Source organism: Schistocerca americana, chromosome 2, assembly GCF_021461395.2.
Source record: "Schistocerca americana isolate TAMUIC-IGC-003095 chromosome 2, iqSchAmer2.1, whole genome shotgun sequence".
In the NCBI taxonomy this organism is placed as follows: domain Eukaryota; kingdom Metazoa; phylum Arthropoda; class Insecta; order Orthoptera; family Acrididae; genus Schistocerca; species Schistocerca americana.
The window spans coordinates 1,051,427,391-1,051,453,357 of NC_060120.1; the positions used below are offsets into that span (position 1 = coordinate 1,051,427,391).

At 40.6% G+C, this 25,967-nt stretch overlaps 1 protein-coding gene across 8 annotated transcripts in view; it reads right to left on the reverse strand.

The window, feature by feature from the left end:
- Positions 1-25,967, reverse strand: part of LOC124596463 (zinc finger protein OZF-like) — a 170,016-nt gene that overhangs the window by 107,579 nt on the left and 36,470 nt on the right. For all 8 annotated transcript variants that reach the window (XM_047135603.1, XM_047135606.1, XM_047135598.1 and 5 more), the window contains one exon: positions 16,587-16,649. In XM_047135603.1, coding sequence (XP_046991559.1) covers positions 16,587-16,649 — 63 coding nt within the window. The remainder of the gene's footprint in view (positions 1-16,586; positions 16,650-25,967) is intronic.

Sequence of the window (25,967 nt, forward strand, 5' to 3'; positions counted from 1 at the left end):
ACCACCTCCTGACAGACAGCAACACAGAGATCAACGGAGAGAATATAGGTACTCGCGGACTGAGGTACAAGGACTGCAGCTTTGGCAGCAGCACCGTTTCCTGGCAGACCAACATGACCAGGAACACACAGAAACATCACACTGGCTGCACCAAGAGTGAGCAGTTGCCAGTTTTCCTAGACCCGCTGCACTAAGGGATGGGCAGTGTCCAACACACACAGACTCTGAAGTGCACTGAGTGAGTCTGAGCAGAGGACACAATTGAAAAGGCTGTGTCGCCGAAGAGTTCGGCTGCATTTTTATATTTTCTCCTTTCATCAGTTAAATTCAATATCTCTTCTGTTACCCAAGGATTTCTATTAGCCCTCATCATTTTACCTACTTGATACTCTGCTACCTTCACTATTTCATCACTCAAAGCTACCCATTCTTCTCCTACTGTATTTTCTTCCCCCATTCTTGTCAATTGTTCCCTAATGCTCTCCCTTAAGCTCTCCACAACCTCTGGTTCTTTCAATCTATCCAGGTACCATCTTCTCAAATTGCCACCTTTGTGCAGTTTCTTCAGTTTTAATCTACAGTTCATAACCAATGGATTGTGCTCAGAGTCCACATCTGCCCCTGGAAATGTCTTACAATTTAAAACCTGGTTCCTAAATCTCTGTCTTACCATTATATAATCTATCTGAAACCTTCCAGTATCTCCAGGCCTCTTCCATGTATACAACCTTCTTTCCTGATTATTGAACCAAGTGTTAGCTTTGATACGTTTACTCTGTGTTTCCTTCTCTTCCTTTTCTTACTATCGAATTCCAGTCACCCATGACTCTTAAATTTTCATCTCCCTTTGCTATCTGAGTAATTTCTTTTATCTCATCACACATTTCATCAATCTCTTCATCATCTGCAGAGCTAGTTGGCACATAAACTTGTACTACTGTGGTAGGCGTGGACTTCGTGTCTATCTTGGCCAAAATAACACGTTCACTATACTATTTGTAGTAGCTTACCCACACTCCAGTTTTTTTATTCATTATTAAACCTACTCCTGCATTACCCCTATTTGATTTTGTATTTATAACCCTGTATTCACCAGTCCACAAGTCTTCCTGCCACCGAACTTTACTAATTCCCACTATATTAACTTTAACCTATCCATTTCCCTTTTCAAATTTTCTAACCTACCTGCCAAATTAAAGTATCTGACATTCCACACTCTGATCTACAGAACGCCAGTTTTCTTTCTCCTGATAACGACGTCCTCCTGAGTAGTCCCCGCCCGGAGATCTGAATGGGGGACTATTTTACCTCCGGAACATTTTACCCAAGAGGATGCCACCATCATTTAACCATACAGTAAAGCTGCATGCCCTCAAGAAAAATTGCAGCTGTAGTTTCCCCTTGCTTTCAGCCGTTTGCAGTACCAGCAAAGCAAGGCCGTTTTGATTAGTGTTACAAGGCCAGATCAGTCTATCATCCAGACTGTTGCCCCTGCAACTACTGAAAAGGCTTCTGCCCCTCTTCAGGAACCACATGTTTGTCTGGCCTCTCAACAGATACCCCTCTATTGTGGTTGCACCTACGGTACGGCTATCTGTATTGTTGAGGCAAGCAAGCCTCCCCAGCAACGGCAAGGTCCATGGTTCATGGTTTGACTATAGTAGTGAAAAAAAGAACAGTTGAAATATTGTTAATTAATGCTCATCTTGGACTTGGAGAGGATAAGACATGTATTCAGATTCAGGACGAGAATGGACTCAGTTTTTAAGCCAACTTTCTCTTATGTGTAAATGAAATTTGTTTCTAACCTCTGGATATGCAAGGAGACTTACTTGACAGTGTTTGTTTATGTGAGGAATAAGATCTGTAAAAGTTTGATGTTTAAATGTACATCATTAAGTGAAGGAAAAAAAAAGACTGTATATATCTGCTTAATTATAATAATAAGTAGAAAATTATTAAACAAGTAGAAAGTCTTGAGAAATTCTTGTTCCTAGCAAATATACTTTGGAGAAGAAGAGAAAAGGTGGTTGCAGCAGCAAGCTAACCAGCAAGAAAACTAACCAGCAAGAAAAGTCAGCTGACAATCTCAAGTACACCATATTGTTAAAGAAGTGGGAGTTTACACACATACTTCACCACTTTAAGTTGTCCAAAGCATTGGAATAGTGGAAAGAGCTCCAAACTTCCGCAAAATGGTGGCCCAAGGTGTTGGAGATAGCAACAGGTCCATGATAACATCATCTGCTACTATGAGGCCTGAAATGGGGAATGGATCTCCGTCCCACAGAGCCGTCAGAGGTTGGCCCACATGACAGAGGAAGGGGTGGAACTGTTAAAAGAACTAGTGAATGAAATCCAGCTAGCTCGTTTGCTATCCTGAAGAAAGTGACAACACTTTGCATGCATCTGTTTATAATGAATGAAGTTTGGCATTGTAGAATGACGATTAAAAACATGGAGAGCATGTCTCCATGTGCGAACTGCATCATGGCATGCCTCAGTCCACCAAGGGACTGGGATATGATGTGGTAAGGAGGAAGTGCGAGGAATGGAACGTTCTGCAGCAGCAAGGATAACATTGGTGAGGTAGTCCACCTGGTCATCACAACTGGGGAAATCTTGTTCTTCGAAGGTCGCCAGGGAGGAGTAAAGCTGCCAGTCAGTCTTAGTAAGCTGCCATTAAGCGTGCACATGGATGGGGTAGGAGTCAGCAAACAGAGAGCACATGGGAAATAGTTGCTCGAGTAGGTGTTAGAAAGAACGGTCCACTCAAGATAATGGGCAAGCTGGGCAGTGCAAAAGGATAAGTGTAAACGGAAATAGGTGTGCAAGGAGTCGGAAAGGAAAGTGGGTGCTCCATGTTAAGGCAGAAAATGATTAAGTTGGTTAAGAAGATCAGCCAAGAGGGCACCTCTCTGACAGGTTCTGGGAAAATCCCAAAGGGGCTGATGCACACTGAAGTCACCGAGAAGCAGAAATGGGGGAGGTAGCTGCTCAATAAGCTGAAGGAAGTCTGCCCTGGTGACAGCAAATCACAGAGGGACATAAATGGTACAGAGGGAAAAAGTCAGGCGGGGAAAGAATAGGTGAACAGCAATAGCCTGAAGACAGGTAGTCAGGGAGATGGATTGACTACGAATGTCATCCTGTATGAGCAGCATGACGCCCCCTTGAGATGGAATGCTGACCTCAGGGGGAAGGTCAAAACACATCGGTAAGTAATGTGAAAGCTCAAAGCTGTCATGAGGGTGCAATTTCATTTCCTGAAGGCAGAGTACAAGGGGATGCTGCAATGCTAAAAGCAGCTGTAAATCCTCTTTGTGGGACTGAAGGCCGCGAACGTTCCACTGGAGGACAGTCATGAGGAGGAAGAGATGTAGGGGTGTCAACTCGGCAGCCGCCGAATGACAGCCAGTGTAGAGTCATTACTACGGGGCACAGAAGCAGGAGGATCCTGCTCCATGGGGTCCACAGAAGCATTGGCTTACTTGTGCGGTCAGTCCGTGGAGTCCAGCACTGAAAAACAATTGGTGGTGTCCATCGGCGAGACAGAAGCCGGCTGGGCTAAGGTACCATGTGGCGACACCTTCGAACAGGATTTTTGAGTTAGCAAAGGTAAAGACTGTTTGCCTTTGGTGGAGTTCTTCGAGCCTTTCCAGTTAGAGGAAGACTACGGTGTTGTTTGGCTAGAGGGATGGAGTAAGTCTTCATGGGAGTACTCCTCCTGTCCTTTCCTGCCTACTTGTTGTGTAGCTGATGGCTCCGCCCCTTGAGGCAAGAGTTTGACGGTTTGTTGCACAGTGGGACAGGGGGATGGTGATTCTACCTTGACACTGGGCAATTTCACAACCTCAGAGCTGAACTTGAGGTCACATGTCTGCGTGACCATGTCCCTCATGGAGCGAACCTCATGGGCTGCACGCTCATCAAGATACACGGGACAATCCCAAGAGGAGGCAGCATGGCCGCCATTGCAGTTGATACAGCGGGGAGAAGTAGGCAGACAATCACCCTCGTGCGCATCCCTACCACAGATTACACATTTGGCAGGATGTCAACAAGATGTTCTAGTGTGGTTGAAATGATGACATTGGTAGCAGTGCATTGTGTTTGGAATGTACAGCCGGACTGTGATAATTTCATAGCCTGCTTTAATCTTGGATGACAGCACCACTCTATCAAAGGTGAGGAAAAGAGTGCGGGTGGGCATTAAGGAGGAATCTACCTGTTTCATTACACAATGGGTGGCAATGACACCCTGATCAAAGAGGTAAGATTGAATTTCTGCCTCGGTTAGACCACCGAGCAGCCTAGTGTCAATTACACCACGGGAAGAATTCAGAGTTCTATGGGCCATGACACGAACAGGGTACCCGTTAAGAAGTGTGGCAGCAAGCAGTTGTTGTGCTTGAGAATCAGAAGCAGTATCCAAAAGGAAAGTGTCATTCCATAAACAAGAGCAGGATTTCACAGGGCCAGCAATTGCATCAGCATCTTTCTGAATAATAAACGAATTTACTGTGGCGAAGAACTGACCATCTTCAGTACATGAGACCATGAGGAACTGTGGTGCAGCAGGAAGGGTCTTCGAATCACTAGCCTCATTACGTTTATGTTTCGTAGACGTTGATTGGGAAGATGATTGACTCATTGCAAGAAAATCCCCCATGATTGCCAGCATCTCCGAGAGCATGCTCCTTCCAATTGGGGCCTCCCTTCAACATGGGGGCGCACAAGCCTTAGGTGATTGTTCACACCTCCGGTCACACCTCCCAAACATCTGACAGAGGGACCAATCGGCAATTTGGGAAGGTTGCAGCTCAGGCAGTCACCCCTCCCTGGGCCTGGCCTATACCAAGTGGTATGTGTGAACCCTACCTGTCGATCCAGGCTGGGAATTGTGTGTTACCCAGTCACCTGTTATGCGTCAAATGCGTGGGCGCACACGGAGGAAGAAGAAAAAGAGGAACCTCAAACATCAAAGTGGAGGAACAACAGGAGAAGAGAAATGAAGAAAAGGGAGGGAGCAAAAAACAAAGGTGAGAATGTTCTTACGTCAGCGACAGACAATGCAGAACATTCCCAATAACAACCTAGACGTGTTCCCCAAGGGAGAGGAAAAAGAATATCAAGAGGATAGACATGCAGCACAGAAGGGAAAAAATGCCACAAAGGCTGGGGCCCCATGGAAGCCAAGGACGAACCCACCAAACAGTGGTGAGCCCATTGGGGGATTGTCAAGCATGAATGTTGCAATCAAAATGAGATATTTTGAGGTAGTACTTAATATCCCAAATTGCTTAAACAAAAATCAAACAATGAAAAATCCAGCATAGAATGTAACAATATTAAGAAAAGGAAAGTTGCTACTCACGATATAGGGAGGTGCTGAGTCACAGATAGGCACAACAAAAAGACTGACACAATATAAGCTTTCGGCCATCTGCGACTCAGCATCTCCACTATATAGTGAGTAGAAACTTTCCTTTTGATAACATGTTTAGAATTGCTTAAACAGCTATTGAGCTATTTATTTTCATTGCCTTGCGATTACAAATCCTATGTCACTGTCAGATCATGTGTGAATGAATAATGACATAAATAACTAAGAATATGATGTGGTTGTTGGAAGCAATCTACACACAACTCTGGCGATCTTTTTTTAAATAGTAAAGACCTATTTTGGTAGCAGAAAACTGCCCCAGAAGAAGATTCCTTAACATAACAGCGAATGAAAGTAGCCAAAATACAAATATTTTGAGACACTGATGTCTCCAATTTTGGAAAAAAAAAAACTGGTGGCAAATGTTGCTGAGCATTGTTACGGATTTGGAGGATGTGGTGTCTGTTAAGCCAGTTATGCCCATGGACACTGTGAATTTCAAACATTACAGTCTCTGTATCTGTTGGCTCTTACATGTAATAACAACCTCTGTAGACTGGGATCAAAATGGAATTGAATGTAATTTGTTTTGTTGAGGTTTACTGCTAGAGGGTATATTGTGAACCAGTTCAGAATATCTGCAAGTAACTGGTTGACATTAAACTCTAAGTCAGTGGGTGTTTCATTGTCTATAACAACGCTTGCATAATCTCCAAACATTGTGAAGCCACTTGCTTTATTGGACGACAGAGATATGTCACTATTGTATATAAGAAATAGCAGAGACTAAGGGCAAAACCTTGTGGGACCTCACAAATACTATTTCCCAAGCAGAATCTATAGTGCCTAGCTGCATATTCCTTCTATCTAACACTCTCTCTTGTCTGTCCTGTAGACAGGATTTTACCCAGATAACTTTTGCCCTCAGGTTCCATAGCGTTATGTTTCCTCTACAAGTATCTTATGATCAACACAGTTGAATGCCTTACAACAGGTCACAAAATATGCCACCAGGCAATGTCTTCTAATCAAGGCATTCCATCTGTAAGGATATGTTGAATACAGTCCAAAATCTGATCCAGTACTCAGTAAGCTGGTATTATTTTCACTAAATGACAGTACAGGACTATATCAAATGCCTTCCTGAAGTCAAGGAACGCATCAGTGTGAATGCTGATGTCTAAAACCCAGTGGACCTCATGGAGGAACAAAAGAAGCTGAGTTCTGCAATATTTATGTTTGATGAATCCATGTTGATTTTTATAGAGAAGATTTTTGTTCCTCAAAAACATCATAAAGCAGGAACATAAAACATGTTCCAGAATTCTACAAATGACTGATGTCAGTGATAGTTGCCTATAATTATCTGCATCGGTCCTACAATTCCTCTCAAAAAATGAGAATGACCTGTACCTGTTTCCTGTCACTAGGTACCCTCGATTGCTCCAGTGTCCTTCGATAAACTGCTGCCAGAAGGAAAACAAGTTCTTCCGCAGACACTCTGTAGAATCTCACAGGTATGCCATCGACCAGTGATTGACACGAGTGACTATATTATGTTATTCCAAAGTGAAACGGTTTTGGAAGACCAAATTCAATACTTCAGTCTTCTCTTTGTCATCTTCCGTTTTGGTATGGAGTGACTGAAGAGATCATTTTGATTCATTTACCGGTTTTAAGTAAGACCGAAACTCTTAGAGTTTGTAGTTAGATCAGTTAGTAAGATTTAGTTCCAAAGTCACTGAACATTGCTCTCCTTGTGCTCATTTTCACTTTGTTCAGTTTTAGTTTGTCAGATAGGTTTTGACTTTGAACCTTTTTATTTAATGACAATGGGTCTTGTCTGGAGCACACTTGTTTATCGTGTACTGAACTATGCTTTTGAATTTTATCCATTTGTACTCCCCAGCTTCATCCTCAGCACCGAATATTTGATGACGAATAATTAAATAATCTCCAACTTGTATTCTATCACTGCTATTAAGCAAAAATATTTTTGAAAAAAATTTTGAAATTTGTAGTAAGTTCTTATGGGACCAAACTGCTGAGGTTATCAGTCCCTAGGCTTACACACTACTCAATATAAGTTACGCCAACTCACACTAAGGACAACACCCACACCCATGCTCGAGGGAGGACCCTAACCTTCGATGGGGGGGAGTTGCGCGAACTGTCGCAAGGTGCCTCAGACCGCCGAGGCACCCTGTGCAGCCAAAAATATTTGTCTACCCTTCCTAATAGCCATTATAATGACCATAGTCATTGATGATATCACAGATTATGATCACCAAAGCCCTCCTCTATGTTAATTGATTCAAAAAGTTCAGGTCTGTTTCTTGCTATAAGGTCTACAACAGTGCCCTATGACATCCAGATCCTTCCCACCAACATCAGCTTTTCTGAAGTGCACTGAAGGAGGGGGGTGGGGGCTAACTCTCCCTGTGATATATCATATATCCTATGTTCCTGTAACCTTCCTGTCCTCAAACTTCGTTAGCCATTGTTCTTACTCATCTATCCCCTTTCCTATTCCCATTTCAGCACTACACAGCCCTCTGTTCCCCCCATGCACACAGTCTTTCTCTTCCCTCCTCTTCCGCTACCACTCCTCCTCTCTCCCACACCCTCCATCTAACCCCCCGCCTGCACCTAGTTGCCCTACCCTGTCTCCACCTCATTCCTAAATGCTCCCACTAGCAGCATTTTACTGTCCCCCGCCTCTAAGCTGCTATCTCTCCCTCTCCCTGCCCCTGCCTTGACCTTATCCCCCACCTTTCCCATCACGCGCTGCAGCTCATAGTTTGGTTTCAGCTGCCAGAGACTGTGGTCATGTGCGTATAAGTTTTGTGTGTGTGTGTGTGTGTGTGTGTGTGTGTGTGTGTGTGTGTGTGTGTGTGTGTGTTGTCTATTTTTGACAAAGGCCTTGTTGGCTGAAAGCTCATTTTGTGACAGTCTTTTCATTGTGCCTATCTGCAACTCAGCATCTCCACTATATGGTGAGTAGCAACTACCCTTTTCACAATACTACTCAAAAATTTTCAGACAAGACATTCGGAATAATGTCGTATGAATTCCTGTCTCTGGCACCATTTCTGATTGCTCTCCCATTCTATAGCTGCCAGACTGAAGAATTTAAACAATGCCTATGCACACAAATTACAAAATTATGAACAATGATGTTGGCATTAGGAAACAGCAGTCAAAAGATTGTTCAACGTTTCATCCATCCACTTTTACACATTTACTCTGGAAGCCAGTGTATGCTGCATGACAGAGGATACCGTGTATCACTACTAGCCATTTCCTCTTTTGTTCCTGTGGCAAACAAAGAAAGAGAAAAATGACTGTCTATATGCCTCCACAAAACTCTAATTTCTCTGATCTTATCTTTGTGGTCATGAAAAGATCATCATCTTTCCTCCAAGGATCCCCATATGAGTTCATGAAACATCTGTGTAATACTCGCATGTTAATCAAGCCTACTAGTAACAAATCTAGCAGCCTGACTCTGAATTGCTTCGACGTCTTCCTTTAATCTGAGCTGGTGGTGATCCGAAACACTTGAGCATTTCTCTAGAATGACTTGCACTAGTATTTATACAGGGTCTCCTTTGCAGAAGACCCACATTTCCCTAAAATTCTGCGATTAAACCAAAGTCGGCCACTCATCTTCCCTAATGCTGTCTTTACATGCTCATTTCATTTTGTATCACTTGGCATCATTATAGATAGATATTTAATTGACATGACTATGTCAAGCAGCACACTACCAATGCTGTATTCAAACATTCTAGGATTGTTTTTCCAATTAATTTTTCTAAATTTAGAGCTAGCTGCCATTCATCACACCAATCAGAAATTTTGTCTAAGTCCTCTAGTATCCTCCTCCAGTTGCTCAACTTCAACACCTTCCCATGAACCACAACATCAGCAAACAGCCACAGGTTGCAGCTCACCCTGTCTGTCAGATCATTTATGTACATAGAAAATAAAGGCAGTTCTCTCAGACTTTCCTGGAGCACTCCTGACTACAGCATTGTCTCTGATGAACACTCATCGTCTAGAACAATGTACTGGGTTTATTACTTTGAGCCACTCATTTATCTGGGAACCTATTCCATATGTTTCTACCTTTGTTAACAATCTGTAGTGAGGCACTGTGCCAAATGCTTTCCAGAAATCTAGGAATAATTCTGTCTTACTGCCTAACAAAACAAATTATTTTATTTGAAAATGCAAGTAAAAGTGTGCATTTTTCTTCCATCAATTAAAAGCTAAAAAAATTCTGTCAAAAAATATTGTCAAACTGACATTTTAACATTTAATCCACTACTGTTCAGTAAGCTCTGCCTATGAATCTCTGGCACATTATTAACATCCCCATCCATTTTATTGGCACATTACATTTGTAGATTTTTGAATGTCTGCAAACCAAGTATCAAATCGCTCACTTTACACTCCTCACTCATCTCTCTGACACTTTATCACATGTTTGTACATAGGTACTGTATAATATTCTGTTAGTATGTAAAACAAGATAGGCTTTAGTAACAATATTTATGCATGCTGCTTAGGAATTGTAATTAACTCTTTTCAGTTTCATGTTTTAACACCTGTGACATTGGTGTATGATAGTTTTATGAAATATTAACATAATTGCACAAGCTTATTATAAGTATATACTGAGTGCTAGACTGAATAAATTACCTATTTCATATGCTTGATGTGGCACCAGGATACCAAAGACTATCTTTATCACTAAGAAACACAGTGTGCAGCCAAACTGTTAGCTTCACTGCTTTCAGTGCGGAAGGACCTGGGTTTGATTCCCAGTACCTCCTCAGATTTCAGAGGCAGTATCCATCTTTCCCATAGTCACATACACTTCTACAATTTTTCCCATTGGCCTCCTTTTGCATCCCATCCCTCTATTTCAATCCACTGTTGTCTAGTGGTCTCTCTGAACCACCAGTGGTTCCTTTAAATTAATGAATGATGCTGCACCTTCTTAATTTCCCACCTTTCTGCAATTTCTTCAATTCTAATCTGCAGTTCATAATTCATGAACTACGGGCAGAGTTCACGTCTGACACTGTAAATGTTTTACAGTTTAAAATCTGATTTCTAAATCTGTTTCACCATAACATAATCCGTCTGAAATATTCTGATGTCTCCAGGTCCGTTGTGCCACATTTGCTAATGTTGCCTATGCAGTCCATGAATCAACTCATCTTATTTTTGGCTATTTAACTTTGTGTGCTTTAACAGACAATGATAAATAAAAGGTATACTAAATTCTACATCAACTCTGGATCTGTTAGCTGACTAATTGTGCTTTTCCTTGTGCCTACTGCATAAGCAATTAGACCACAGAATTGTTTTATTATGCCACAATATGACACACTTTTGGCACTATTGCAAGAATTACTTCACAGCTGATGACTTCATCAGATTACTGACTATGGTCTGTATTATGTCGACCTTACTACAAATCAACAGGCAAGATGTGGAGTCAGCATTGCGTCAACTTGACCAGGCAATGCTACAGCCAGCAACAGCCAAACTATTGTCACTGAGGGCCTATTAACAGGTGCCCAGCCAACCACCAGGGAATCAAGTTGGTGGGCAAGGTACCTGGACAGCTGTCACACATCGTCCAATTGAGCTACCAGATCTACTGTATGCCCAGCAACCTCTGTGTTGCCACCACTAACCACCGCTAGTGCACCATCTCCAGTGTATGGGTTGCTGACTGCAGCGTAAATGGGTTGCTGACTGCAGCGTAAGTGAAGCCACGAAACTTTGGCTGCTAGCAGCCTCCACTTCTGCTAAACCAGTTCAAGCTGCACAAGGTATGGCATTTCATCAGCCCTGCCCAAGCACTACACAGATTCTTTGTTTGGGTGCCCCAACACAGCATTGCTTCTTGTAACCAAAGACAGAGATCTGACCACACCCGCAGGACATGGACATCTACCTGCCTCTGAAAAATGTATCCGAGAGGCACCATCGGTATATAAGTGAAAAAATTAATTCCATTTTAAGTGCAAATATTATGATAATTCTGTTGCTTGTTTCAAAAATTTTACCATGAACAGCTGTTTACTTTATGAATGGGCCTCCAATAATCATTCTGAAATGTTGCAAATCGCCTAGCTTCGTGAATTGCTGTTGATAGATGTATTGCATAGAAAGTGTCAACGCAAAGATCAACTTTTCTTCCAGAAATAATTTAATTTAAATGCTTTCTTCCAGGCTATCTACTTCTACATCAACTTACATAAAGTGCTTATGAGTTACAACCTGTGTCATGTAAAATTATATATTTGTTCTTTGGCCACTGCTACAAGTGGCTTTCACCGGGATATGCAACACTAAAGGAGCAACACACTGGTGCACGGTTATTCCCCTCCTCGAATCTTCCCCTCTTGTTCTTTGTGGACATAATATATTTAGTAGTTTGTTCACAGTATCACAATAAGGTGGTTTACAGTTTTTGCAGTTTCCACTTTATGGTACCAGTATCAAAAATTCAGTAGGCCCTCTTGGTCAGAGTTTGTAATAACAAGTTCCTCTGTTGTGGATGGTGGTGATGGGAGATGGCATGCAGGTATCTTTCAGTACTGGAGACCTGTGCACTTGTGTGTTCAGATCCCATCGCTATGTTACCCATCTATTTATAAAAAATTTCCTTTCCGCTTGAAAAAAACGTGCCCATAAACAGAATCCCTCAAGGTTACTTACATCAGGAGCAGCTCCACACGTTCACATCTCTTCCACTGTAACACTAGTAAGCAGCAGCATAATGTCAAAACTAACTGTGAGGTTCGGGGGCAATACGGATTGTTGCTTTAGGAATGTGATGAAGTGGGCTGAATTCTTTATCAGTTGTGGCCTATTGCCCACCAGGTGCTGCAAATTTTTTGTTAGGTACTTCACCAGGCTGTATGTTGGGAAATTAAACGTGTTTATTGAAAGTTTTAATGGATAAGTCTCTCTACAAATTTCAGGTCAAGTTGTAAAGTGCTGAATTAGTCTATGGATCTGTCAAAAATAAGTTCTATTTACAGAAAGTCTGCATCTTCCTGATACCCTTAGCTGTATGTTCTCCTTCAAGTTCCTCACAGAAGCAAATGCAGACTAAGTGCTGGATTTTGCTGTCACGATCCATTGTGTCTCCAATGCCACTGGCAGCCCTTCATGAGGAAGTGTACAGTCAGCAGTAGATGGTACACTTGGGCGCACAGTCCACAGGAAGACCACCAGCTCTTACAGTCCTCTGCTTGCAGTGACCCACCGCCCCAACAACAGGGAAATTTTCTATTACGTATGCTGACCACAAGACGCATACCAAGTCTGGGATGGAACCCGTAATAAAGTCAAAATTGCAGAAGCTGTGTACCACCTTCAGAGCTAAAGGACACTGGGGAAAAAAGGAGAGAGAGAGAAGTGTATCCAAAAAGAGACATATGATACAGGGACAATAAGGTGGAACAACCACACACACCACTTCCACCAGTTGTGCAGGCAGTCACAGACCTATTGGGAAAATTATTCACATAGTGGACATTAAAACAAAGTAATGGAACAATAATACAATTATAATCATCCTGACGAATAGCAAAAATGCAGATAAAGTGCACAGAAGGTACATAAATACTGACAGCATCACACATCAGTCGTGGATGAGGAGCAAACTGAATGTGGCTAACATATACAGCTTGAAATGTCTGGCACACTAGCTTGACAGCCACTAACACCCAAAAGGTTGACACTGGATGCAATCAAGATAAAGAAAGCAGGCCACTAAACTGAAGCTGGTAACCTTAACCACAAGTGATCATGTTGGCTATCAACATAGCTGGCACACAGGTATAATGTGCTTGCAAGGGTATTCCATCATCCCAGACACCTACAGAAGGAACACAATATGCTGACAGATTCTAAACGCCACAACAGACACTGAGGGAGTAGCACCACATCCCGAAACCAACTCTTCTGATTTGTCAACTTGGGCCAATATAAGATGCTACCAGACTTAAATTGACGTTGCATCAGTAGTATCACACACCCTGATAAACACCACTTTCACCAGTGGCCAAAATACTGGTGCATCTTTTTGCACTAAACACACACTGCAATTAGGAATGACATATAAACTGACTCTAGCTGTGAAAGTTTACAAAATTCCACATTTCCACATGGTTAACCTCAAAACTGATGATTTTGTCTACCTACTTTCCTTTAAATATTACTTTCTGAAACTGCACACATTTTATGACTATTTACAAACACATAACAATCATCTATACCAAAACACTGAAGACAGAGTCAAATTAATGCAACATATGGCAAAGGAAAACAATACACTTAGTAAGAAAGAAACATCGTAACAAAGAAATCAATTAATCGTGTTTGCATAGGCCACTAGCTAACAGAAAAATTAGTTACTTTATGTCAAAGAAAACAGTACAGAAAACTGAAGAGTACAGTTACTACCTCTTCTAGTGGTATATGTTACTTACATTCTGCACATTAAATGGAGATTTACTTGATGATTTGCTACTGACAAATTGTTGCTTACAAACTCAGCGAATAAGAGTACAATGCAGATAACAGAAACATGGGTGCCCATACAATATTTTGGAAGGGCGGGGCGGGGCGGGGAGGGGGGTTGCGGTTAAGCTGGGGGCGGGGTTAGACCTAGTGGTATGGTATATGTTTCATATTTTGGAAGGTGACTGGCTACTTGGAAATAGCCATAAAAAGTTTAATTCCAAACCCTGTTAAAAATCTGCTGTGGTGGTGGTGGTGGCGGGGGGGGGGGGGGGGGGGGGGGGGGGGAGGGAGGGGAGGGTCTCCTGCCACAGGGTATGGGCACCCCTGAACAGAAAGTCACAAAGTTAAAATAAATATTGTGAACAGTAAGGGGGAATCTCCTCTATCCTGCCTGCACATGAATTTAATAATTGAAGGATAAAAGATGAATCTCCCTTTGTGTGTGCGCATGTGTGTGTGTGGCAGGGAGGGGGAGTGTGGGGAGGGGGGCACACACTTTTTCGATATATCAGTGCCTCAACTATTTGGTATTCGGTGAGTTATTGCCTTTATTCCCTAAATTATTTATGTTCAACCAAGGACGTTACACGTATATGAACTTCATTGTTTATTGAGTTTTGTTGTTATTCTTTCCTGCATACATTATTCACAATTTCTGTGATATGTACAAAGGCCCCTTGCATGATCTGAATGCAGATCTATTTACCTCTTGGTGGAAGTACACTGTGTACTACCATTATCCAAATCAGAATATAATCTGTGAGACAAATTATTGTTATAGACAGGTTGGTCGACCAAGTACCAATGTTACCAGATGTGGTGTAGACATGTCAGTCTTTATGGCTCGTGTCACCTGGCAGCAATAGCGAAATATGCAACAACACACAGATTCTATCTGTATGCATCAATTTACTAGCATTTACTAGTTCTAACAAATAAAATTGAAAAGGTGCAAGGAACTATTCAATATGTAGTATGCTAAAATACCGTTAAAGTCATTTGCTGCCACTTCTCAAATGACAAGCAACTACGTTTGTAATATTGCAGACTTCAGCAGTCTTTGTTTGCATTGTTAAACATTTTCACTATTAACTATCAACAAATGAATGTATTAGTATATTAATCTGACAAAAAGTACATCTAGTGTCATGATCTGTCAGCAACACCCTCTCCTTTTAAATTCTTGAATGTGTTGTACTTCAAGGTAAAATTGCACTCATATCACTGTCGGCATCTGATCATGACTCACTTTCTTTGACATTCTTTGAAATATCACTGTCCCATTTCTGTCTTCAAAATGATCATCTTTCTGTATCAATACAAAAAGTTTCAAAAGTGCCAGATATTCCTTTCTCGTATAATAGCTACATATATGTACGATGATAAATGGTGTCTTCTTGGAAATATTCCAAGGCTACCATGTGCTGCTTCTCAGCCTCATTTTTTCCAGGTGTCTGCAGCTTAGCTGTGACTGTCTCATCAATCTATACTGATCTGTTCTCTTCCTACTGTTATAATAGTGTTTTTGATGGTTTTCAAAAATGTTGCAGTCCTCTTTACGAGCTGAGCAACAGCAAATGAAGCTCTCCATTCTTCTTTGACATGAGCAACAGGAAATAATAAGCTCTCCATCCTTCTTTTCATTCAAGTACTCCCACACCAAACACAGAAATTCACTGTCTAGGCTCTGTAGCACACTTTCTTCCACCATTTCACTTCACATGCTTGCACCAATTGCACATCGTCACAGTTTGAGATGAAATAGTAGTGAAAAAATACTAAAAACATCAAACATGGAATAAAGTAACACACAGATTTCTATTTAAACAAAGTGAAACAATGACATCAGTTACACACAAGAAACACAGTAACCACGTTTAACACGAGTGCATGCGTTTGTTTCACAAGAAGCCAACATAGCTCATGCTGCCTGCTTGAGCACCTCTCATTTCTGGCTGGCTCCTGCTGTCACTAGGCAATGAAATGACACTACTGAGCTGTCAGTACCAAAGATTAATCTCGTAGAATACAACAAAGGCTAAAAATGAGTGTCAGTAGATATCCAGGTAAGTTTAACGTTATCACAGCCACCATTCCAAATGGGTCATCACCAATGCTGCAAGTCTCAATAGCAACCTAAATCTTGTGGACGGGGCAACACAGGTCCTAGTTCCTGAATACAGTTACCACTTTTGCAAAATAAAAAAATTTTAAAAAAAATGCCTAGAACTGCAAGTACAGCTGACTAATCTGAGAGAAGTCAAGAACTGCACTGAAGAATCCGAGACAAATGAGGTCACTAACAATGGCTACCATTCTTAACCGTGTTTATATACTGATGAAAGGATGGGTAGCTCCACATTCATACTAAATAAGCAGACGTGACGGGGAAAAAAGCATTATTAAGGTTGAGGGCGCAGAGAAAATGTGTTGATGGTAACAAAGAATTAATAAGAAAAGCAACTCATCTACTGCAGAAATCACAGACTAGAACTGCACTGCAGTACACATGACAATGCAAACAACTTTTCTATACAGCAACGGCTGGTAAAGCTACTTACTAGAGGTTACACTTAATTATCCTGCATGAATGCAACCTTATATTAATGAGTAATCATTCTATAAATACAAAGTATTTTACCATTTATGATGTGTGTGGGTAAAACTGGAACCAGGGATGTGGTAATCAGAACTTCTTCCTTTACTGAAAAAAGAACACATACGTTCATACTGTATAACATGGAGAACAAAAGGGCTTACAGTAAAATGCTACTATAAAACCACATCAGTTTCTGTACACTTAGAGGCACATACAAAGGAAAACTATATGAAATAAAAGGAAAGCACAAGGGTGAGGGTGTGCCTTCTGTTCAGTCATTTAAAAATTTATCTTCTTTCTGTTTAAACAAGCATTATTTTGTCTCAGTATAAAATTATCTGTTTGATTTCAGAACCAGAACCTAAAAATTCAAAGTCCACATTATAGTCAACCCTTTAACTGCATTCTGACTTTAGCAGTCAAATCCACTATCCATTTGTACCAGTGCTGAATGCCAACATTAACATCAGACCTTTTCCCCTTAGTCATGCCTGACAAGGTGAGCTATATACTGAGCACTGATGTTAGATAAAATAATAATACAATATTTTTATGATAGCATGTATGGGTAGAACATCAGGGGATACATGAACAGACTGTTTCATTTTAATAACCAAATACAGTTTATGCAAGTCAGACCTTATGTAAGTGAGTTGAGATATTACAAGGAAATCAAAGGCTAAACTTAACATATTGTGAGCTTAAGTAAGCTCTTAGCTGGAGGAAGACAGGCTAAGGAACTGGACACAGAATTTCAAGGGAACGATTCTGGTATTCATTACAAGCAATGAACCAAACAGTCCATCAAAATTTGAATGAATCTGAATAGATTTGAATTTTCTGAGTACACTTGAATAATCCAGTATTATGAAGTTCAACAATGGCTTGATAATTTACCAAAAGAGGAAAAACTCTGATAACATCAATAGTTTAGACCAGTGCCAGGTTTTTACAACCAGTTATCTAATCAGAGAAGAATTAGCATGACAAAAGGGCAGAAGAGGAGGTGGAATAGGAAGAAATGCAGTAGGATGTCACACACAACACAAAAGAGTAAAATATTCTAAGATATCACTATCACTGTTTATATATATATTGTTTATGATAATTGAAACTGTAAGAAGATATTTGTTATTTTCAATAGGATAGAGAATACAGAGGAATTGTGGCATGTTACTTAGTGCTCCCTGCTGTGCCATGCAATACTATTAGCTGCCATATTTTATTTGGTCATAAAGCATTTGTTTTGAAATGCCACACAATTCATGTTTGGTTTCACTAGGTGTTGTCTTCCTGTAGTATACTTGACTGGCAGGGTGGGTGAGGTTGTAATATACCTGATCTGAGAGTCAGAGTTTTGGTATTTTAAAAAGATAACACAAAGTTTATGTATTTCACTTATGTCAAATATAAATGAAAGTTAACTATTCACAACAAATAATTTATATAAACTGAACTTTTTCTATAGCTCTTTTTCTGAACTTTCATTCTCTTTCCAAATTTCTCTTTCATATGCTTTACAACTTGCTAAATGTGTAGACTGAATGACATCAGATAGATGTGCGACAACTCTGTCTCAACCAATGCTTCCCAACCATGTTCTTTGACTCTTCTAACTGTAGACTGGTATCTGTACAAGTTGTACATAACAATCCCTGCCACCTTGAAAATAGTGTATTCCAGTCAACATTGTCAAAACTTTCTCTTAAGTCTATAAACATAAGTTTGCCTTTCTTCAAGCCAACTTCTGAAATAATTCATAGAATCACTATTTCCTGGTGTGTTACCACATTTCTCTGGGTCCCAAACTGATGATCCCTGTGGTCACAAACTTTGTCCATTTCTTTGTAAATAATTCCTGCCAATATTTTGCAACAATGAATTATTAAACTGTTCCTTTTTATTACAATTAAACTGACACATTGGCAGTTTTCACATCTGTCATCACCTGACTCCTTTGGTATTAGAATTACTACATTATTACATTATTTGACTGCTTCCCCAGCCAAACAGAAGCACACAGAAGGACACAGGTTCAATTTCCAGTATCTTTCCAGATTTTTCCTGAGGCAGAAGGGTATAGAATAAATTCCACTGAGCCTCATAAGGCCAAAAGAGGAGCTGCTTCAATAAAGAAGCACCATCGACATCATCAGGATGTACCTAGTGGCAATAATGGCTGGAGGCATTGAACAAATGTGGATCAGATGTCAGACAATCATAGATCGCTCTTCACACTGCCTTATAGGCAGCAGTCACGCAGTCAGAATAAGCCTAAGACCTGATCTGTGAGTGGTGTTTACAAATTTACAATCTTACATTATTACTCAATTCTTAGGGTATTTTGCCTATCTCATATCTCACACACAAGGAAGAACAGCTCGGTTTGTCTTACATTATTCCAATGATGTTAGTAATTCTGGGAGAATGTCACCTAGTCCACATGCCAGATTTCAACTTAGGTCTTTGAGTGTTCTGCCAAGTTCTTCTCACAGTATCATATCTCCCATCTCATCTCTAATTACTTGCCCTTCCCATTTTGTATTATTCACTTCAAATGTATTTCCTCTGAATATACCTTCCTCCTTCCACCTTTAAGCCTTTCCTCTTCCTGTCTGTTACAGCGTAAAGTGGTGGAACGACAGTCACAAAAAAGAGAGCAGAGAGGGATGTGAAGAAGACATCAATCAATTGCACACTGACCAAACCCTCACTAGGATGACAACGCGACAGCAGCATCCTCTATGCGAAGAGGACATAAGCGCTGTGATGACTGGTCACAGTCCACTTCTACAGTAGCATCAAGGTTAGGCGCATCAAGACCAGCGACTTAAGAATTGGATATACTGAAGAGATTTTTTGAGTCCTCTTTGCATAGAGGTCGCTGCCATCGCATTGTCGTCCTAGAGAGGTGTCAGTCAGCGTGCAATTGGCTGATGTCTTCTTCACAGCCCTCTCTGCTCTCTCATTTCTGACTGACGTTTCAGCACTTGACTTTATGCAGTAACAGACAGGAAGGCTGAAAGGTGGAAGGAGGAAGGTGTACTCAGAGGAAATACAATGGAAGAGAATTACAAAATGGGAGGGGCAAGTAATTAATTTCTTCTCAGCAAATACAGAAATAAAAACCTCATATAAAATGAAAACAAAAAATCTAAGGATAAAAAAGTAAAATAACAAAAGACAGAAAGCAAGCACCTATGCACTAAAACAAGTTGGCTGCTTTCAGTCATAAGCACAGAATGTCATAATCATACATCCTGAAATCAGAATAAGCATATGCTGTGGACCAACTTAAAAAGGCAACATGAAGGCATCACATATAAGGAGCATTTTTTTTCAAAACTTAATAAATACAAAAAAGTAAATTTTTGAGGGTACGAATTTTTAAATATCACACTGAAATACCAATTACATAAATGAGATAATTTGACACTTGTACAGCTTTTGTAGGCAAAATTCTGATTGTGCATTTGACTTTTCTAAAATTTTCATAAAAATGATAAATGTAACACTTCTAAAGCCTTATGGTGGGCATTCTATGTCTCACAGAGAATTTAAATCAAATAATTTACGTATACAATGATGATGTGTGCATGTTCAAAGTTACATAGATATCTGATCGTGTCTCACTGGTGCATCACTTTTTTTATCAGTCAGTGTATCTATTTGTATTGTTGTGGTCAGAGTAGAGGGACAAAGTTTCCAAGTTTTTTCAAAAGTCGATAAATCCAAAGATGGAAATTAGAAGTTTTGTTAACACATTCAAATTGATTTTTTAAATAATTCTTTTAATTACAAAGAAAGCTATTTTATTTTGCATAGAAATACAATAACATATTTCAGTATAACACTTTATTGACATATTTTTCCACAAATGCTTGATAATTAGGAGTGCAATATAACAACAAACACTATTGAACTACAGCACAAAATACTGACTACAACAATACTAAAATGGAAATCTATTTATCACTTTCAACAACGTCCCTATAAAACTTCTCCCCCTTCTGGCACATAAAAATGCCTCAAAGTTTTAGAAAATACTTTTACTTTTGTTAGTTGCCTATGTGGTAATTTTGTAAGGTGGCTGCTTTCCTTATTTCCTGGTTGCAATTTCTGGGTTTCCTTATTTCCACCTCTACAGGACTTCCGTTATAAGTATCCGATACTGACAAAAATACCGTTTCACATGCTATCACTCACTGAACAGTTACTTTAAAATGCTTTCCATGAATAAGGAAATAATGCACCAGTATATTAAATTTTCTGCTTTCTTTCATGAAGGCTATTAGTGTGCACATGATAAATGTATTTTTATTTTGACTGGCACATCCAATAGAGCAGAGGCTACTTGGTTACATACTTTCAGTCCTTCTGCTCCATGCCACAAAAAGCAATCCTTTCCTCTGTGCTCAGGAATGGGTCACGATCCACAAATTGTATAGCCAAAAGCAGGAGAGCAGTACTCCACGAACCCCTCAGGTGGTCAATGAGGCCAAAAGGCCCTACCTTACAGGCACAAATGGAAACTACCTTCATGGGCAAAACTTATCATCAGGTCAGCCAATTTAGTGTCACCTGCTAGCACCAGAGATTAGTGTGTCAGAAAGATTAAGATGCCACCTCAAAGCAGCCACATTAGGAATGTCTACGAGTACGTGGGCCACTGACACATGGGCTCAGCATTGGCACACTCGACGCCAAGGTTTCGGTCAACTGTACCCGGCCACTACAAGGATTGCCATATTGTGCACCTAGCACATTGTAATGTGCCTGGCACCCGAGAACAGATAATGGACTCCCTGCAACATTCTGTGTCAACCTGCACAATTGATCAGAGAATAGCAGCATGCAGACTAGGAAATTAACATCCCACATGTAGGCTGCCATTACCACCTCAACAAAAACAGCTGCGTTTGGAGCTGTGCTATTACTGGGAAGCACGGACTGCTGACGAACCGAGTCGCATTGCGTTCAGTGACGGTTTTGTGTTTCTGCACTAACCCATACAATCATCACTGGTGAATGTGGTGGTGACCTGGGGAGAGGTGCCACTCTTCCAATGTTTTGGACAGACACAGTGGTGTCACTCCTGGTATGATTTCAGGTCACGGCTGGTAGGGATTGACAAACTCTGGCAGTATGTCACAGACATTTTGTGACCTCATGTGCTACTTTTCATGTGACAGTACAGTGGTGCCATTCTTAAACAGAACAATACCAGTCAACACATGGCACGTTTCTCTACAAACTGTCTGCACTATGCTGAGGTACTTCTATGCCCAGAAAGTTCATCAGATCTGTTCACGAAGTACACGTGTGAGGACCAACTCGGTTGTTAACTTTGTCCCAGTGCCAGTATCTGGCGTATCAATGACGAGTTATAACAGTTGTGGGCCAACTTGCCTCAGGAGAGGATACAGCGGCTGTGTAACACCCTTCCCAAACAAATCAGGGCATGCACTCAGGCCAGAAGGATAGCAATGTCATACTGCCAAATTCTTTGACTCGATTTTGTAATCACCGAAATAACGTCACATATCATCTCACCCTGTGAAGTTTCACTTTGTTTCCCCATCCCACCTGGGTTCTTCACTTTTTTTGTCACATTGCATGCATTCAGGCACAAACAGCAGTATCAACAGTCGTTCTTCTGTGATACCATGCACAAATGAAATAGAATTGTTGAAAAATGATAATGCTATGCTGCACATCCTCTGATACACCATATGTGCTGACTTGAGGAATATACATGTAGGAATCATTTTGAGCCACAGTGCTCCGCAGCTTTCAAGAGTTTCTGGAACAACACCTTACTTCAAGGAACACTTATCAGCTGTGTTCTAAACATTACTTTTCAACCATTTCCGGGGTTAGTCGACCATCATACAAATTGACAGAGGGTAAAATAAAGATGAACAATTAATCAGTTGCAAAATTTTGTCTTTACAACTTCTCAAGAAACCCTTAAAAGTATTTGTGTAGAACTTACAAAACATATTATCTACGTGATTTGGACTTTTGTTATGTAACTGATCTGGCATAATAAGTACACATCATGATTTGAAAACATTTGCCCATCTGATAAGCAGGGTGAAGAAAAATTCACACACTCGGACTTCTCAGAGCAATTCCTCACATACTAGCAATACAAAAAAGTATTCACAAAATTTTGATCTGCGCATATTTCCGGCAGCATATGGATGTTAAGGACTGCCAATCTGGCAACACTGTAATCACATGTATGGTAACTACCTCTGTCATCAGGTAGGAGTAGTGCCGCACATTTGGTGCAGCAGATAGCATTTTGGGTTGACATGCAGGAGGTCGAAGGCTCACTTCTGGGTCGAGACATATTTGTTTTTATTTGCTACATGCAGTCTGTGTGGTACAGTATCTGGTGTCTTAATCGTCAAACAGCAACTATAGTGGTCTTCTACGAAACGTTTGCACTTACTTACTGCAAACGCAGAAATGGAGGTACAATTGTTTTCATTCGTCATCTTTTAAAGAAGCCTTTTGTACGTCGTGGATGCAAATTGTTTTACACCGCTACATCTACTACATTCCAAACCTGTTTTCCTTAAAGCCTCCCTCAATGGTCCCACTCATTAGTACGAACTATTACTCTTGCTACGTTCAGGTCCATTACATTTTGTTAGGGCCTTACATCAACAGTAGGGCTAGCAACTTGCTTTGCAAATAATTTCCAAACTTTGTTACCATTTGTATGCATTATGTCTTTTACCATTGAGTCTGTTAAGTGCATGCTGTTTAGTAACTATCCCCATGCATTACTATTATTATTATTATTATTATTATTATTATTATTGTTATTATTGACGGAAACATCACATTCATCACCATTACGAAACAGTGTAATTCAGAAAGAAACAGTGGTGAGATGAATCACACAGAATAAAAGCCATAAGAGAGGTGATGCACCTTAAGTGGAACAGCCCGCTGTGACTAATCACGTGTTTATACTGTAATTGCTGTTCACTGGACAGGTACTAATTGCCAATGGAGTAATATGCATGTGACAGACTCCATGTACATTCGCCTACACACATTGTTTTCTCTTCTTGTGTTATTCTAAAACAGTATGGCAGATGTACGGCATATACAAACAATGATTATATGGATATGGTTCTGGTCTTTGGTGCATCTGATAACTGGGCTGGTGTTACCACTCGTGAATATGCTGCTAGATATCCAGGTTGACGTCATCCAGATAAAAATGTTTTATTGTCATCTGGAGCTTCACCTTTGAGAGACAGGTTCTCTCCTTCCACCATTGTGTGACAGACATGCGTCCATGGACTCACCATACTCCAGCTACTGAGGAAGCGATTCTGGAGGTTATACGACAAGAACTCCAGCAGAGTACATGTAGCAAGGCAAGGTAGCCATGTGTCTCACAACACATGATCGTTGACATGCTGCACAAGCTTGGGCTGCACCCCTATCATTATTCTTTAACGCAGCTCCTGCAGACTGCCGTCTGCGAATGCAATTCTGTGCATGATTCCAACAACAACAGGAGGCCAATGACGACTTCATAAAAACTGTAATATGATCAGATGAAGCAGTGTTCACCCACGAGGGTGTCTTCAAGATGCACAATGCCCAGCATTGGTGTGACGTTAACACACGTCACCCATGATCGTGGACATCAAGTTTGCTTTGGCATCAATGTCCTGGCTGGGATACTGCGAGAAAGAACTTTGGGTCCCTACTTTTTGCCTTACTAGTGGACTGCGTAAAGATATCATGCACTCATCTCAAACTATTTGCCTGATGCACTGGAAGAAATGCTTCTTATGTTTCACAGAGGTTGCATCTCCACACTTTGTAATTAATGTGTGACAGTATTTAGGCAGAACATTTTCAAGCAATGTTTCAGATGAAGAGGCCAAGTTGTATGGCCTTTGCATTCACCTGACCTAAACTCCCTGGTTTTCTTCCTACGCGATCACTTAAAGGAGCATATGTATTTCACTTCGCCGACCACATGTGGAAGAACTCACAATGCATGTTCATGCTGCTCTTGTATCTGTGGACGCAGTTATGCTGAAAAGAGTCAAGAACCATATGACCCAGCTTCTGTAAAGTTTGGAAAGTGGGAGACGAGGCACTGGCGGAATTAAGGCTGTGAGGACGGGGTGTGAGTCGAGCTTGGGTAGCTCAGTCGGTAGAGCACTTGCCCGCGAAAGGCAAAGGTCCTGAGTTCGAGTCTCGGTCCGGCACACAGTTTTAATCTGCCAGGAAGTTTCATATTCTTTTGTAAATGTCATGCAGTCATCAATACAAAAATTATTATTGTCACTGGTTGATAATGTGTTACATCTGAGTGGATGTACTGCATATAATATTAATGACTAGTAGATTTGAGTTATTTAACGGTTCCATCATCTTTAGCATCTCAAAATTGTTATTGATTTTGTAGTTGTTCTGTCCTATGAGAGTTAATTTGCTTCAATTGTCCATTTCTGACTTGTCTGACCACATTTTTGTTATGTTCACCATCACAAAACACTGTGCTATGCAAACGTCAGATACATGTGGCTTAAGAAACATTGTATAGCAGGATGAAATTGGCAAATAAAAACAAATATGCCTCAACCCAAAATTGACCCCTCGACCTCCTGCTTGCTAACCCAAAATGCTATCCACTGCACCAACTCCAGAGCACTACTCCCATATGCTGTCAGAGGGAGTTACTGTACATGTGAGTACAGTCTTACCAGATTGCCAACCTTTAGTATTCATTTACTACTATCCAAGTGCACGAATTTTTCTTCTCACTGTATATGTAAATGTTTGTATTTTGTACTGTGCAATGTTTTCAGTTCATGACGTATAGGAAACACAAAATGAATCTAAAATTAATATTTTTGACTGAACTGAGAGGTGTTCAACGAAATAAGATGTAGTTTGTGACAGATACAGAACATAGCACAGAGAAAGTAAATACTGTATTTAACAGTAACTACTACAGCACTATAACACATTGTATTTTAGCCATTAAGACTGACAGTTGATGGGCATAAAATACTAGCAGCTCAAAGTATTCCAGTTTTTACCAGGAAGATGAGCAATCAAGAAATATTGACTGGGTCATCTATGATTCTGTGCGCTCTGCGTCCATGCTGGTTCAGTTCATTCTACTGGTAATATAATTTGTTTGGCCAGTAGGCTGGTGTTTGAGTGTTTGGGGCACAGGAGGGGGGGGGGGGGGGCATTTGTGCAAAAATCAGTATCTCTCATGTACATATAACATGATTTCATTCTATAATCTTGCGATGTCCAACACATTACACTGACTATGCACCATTTTATAATGCTGGCAACAGACCCGCAAGAAAAGAAAACAGGACGTGTTCAGGCACAATTGCACCAAATATGAATAATTAGATT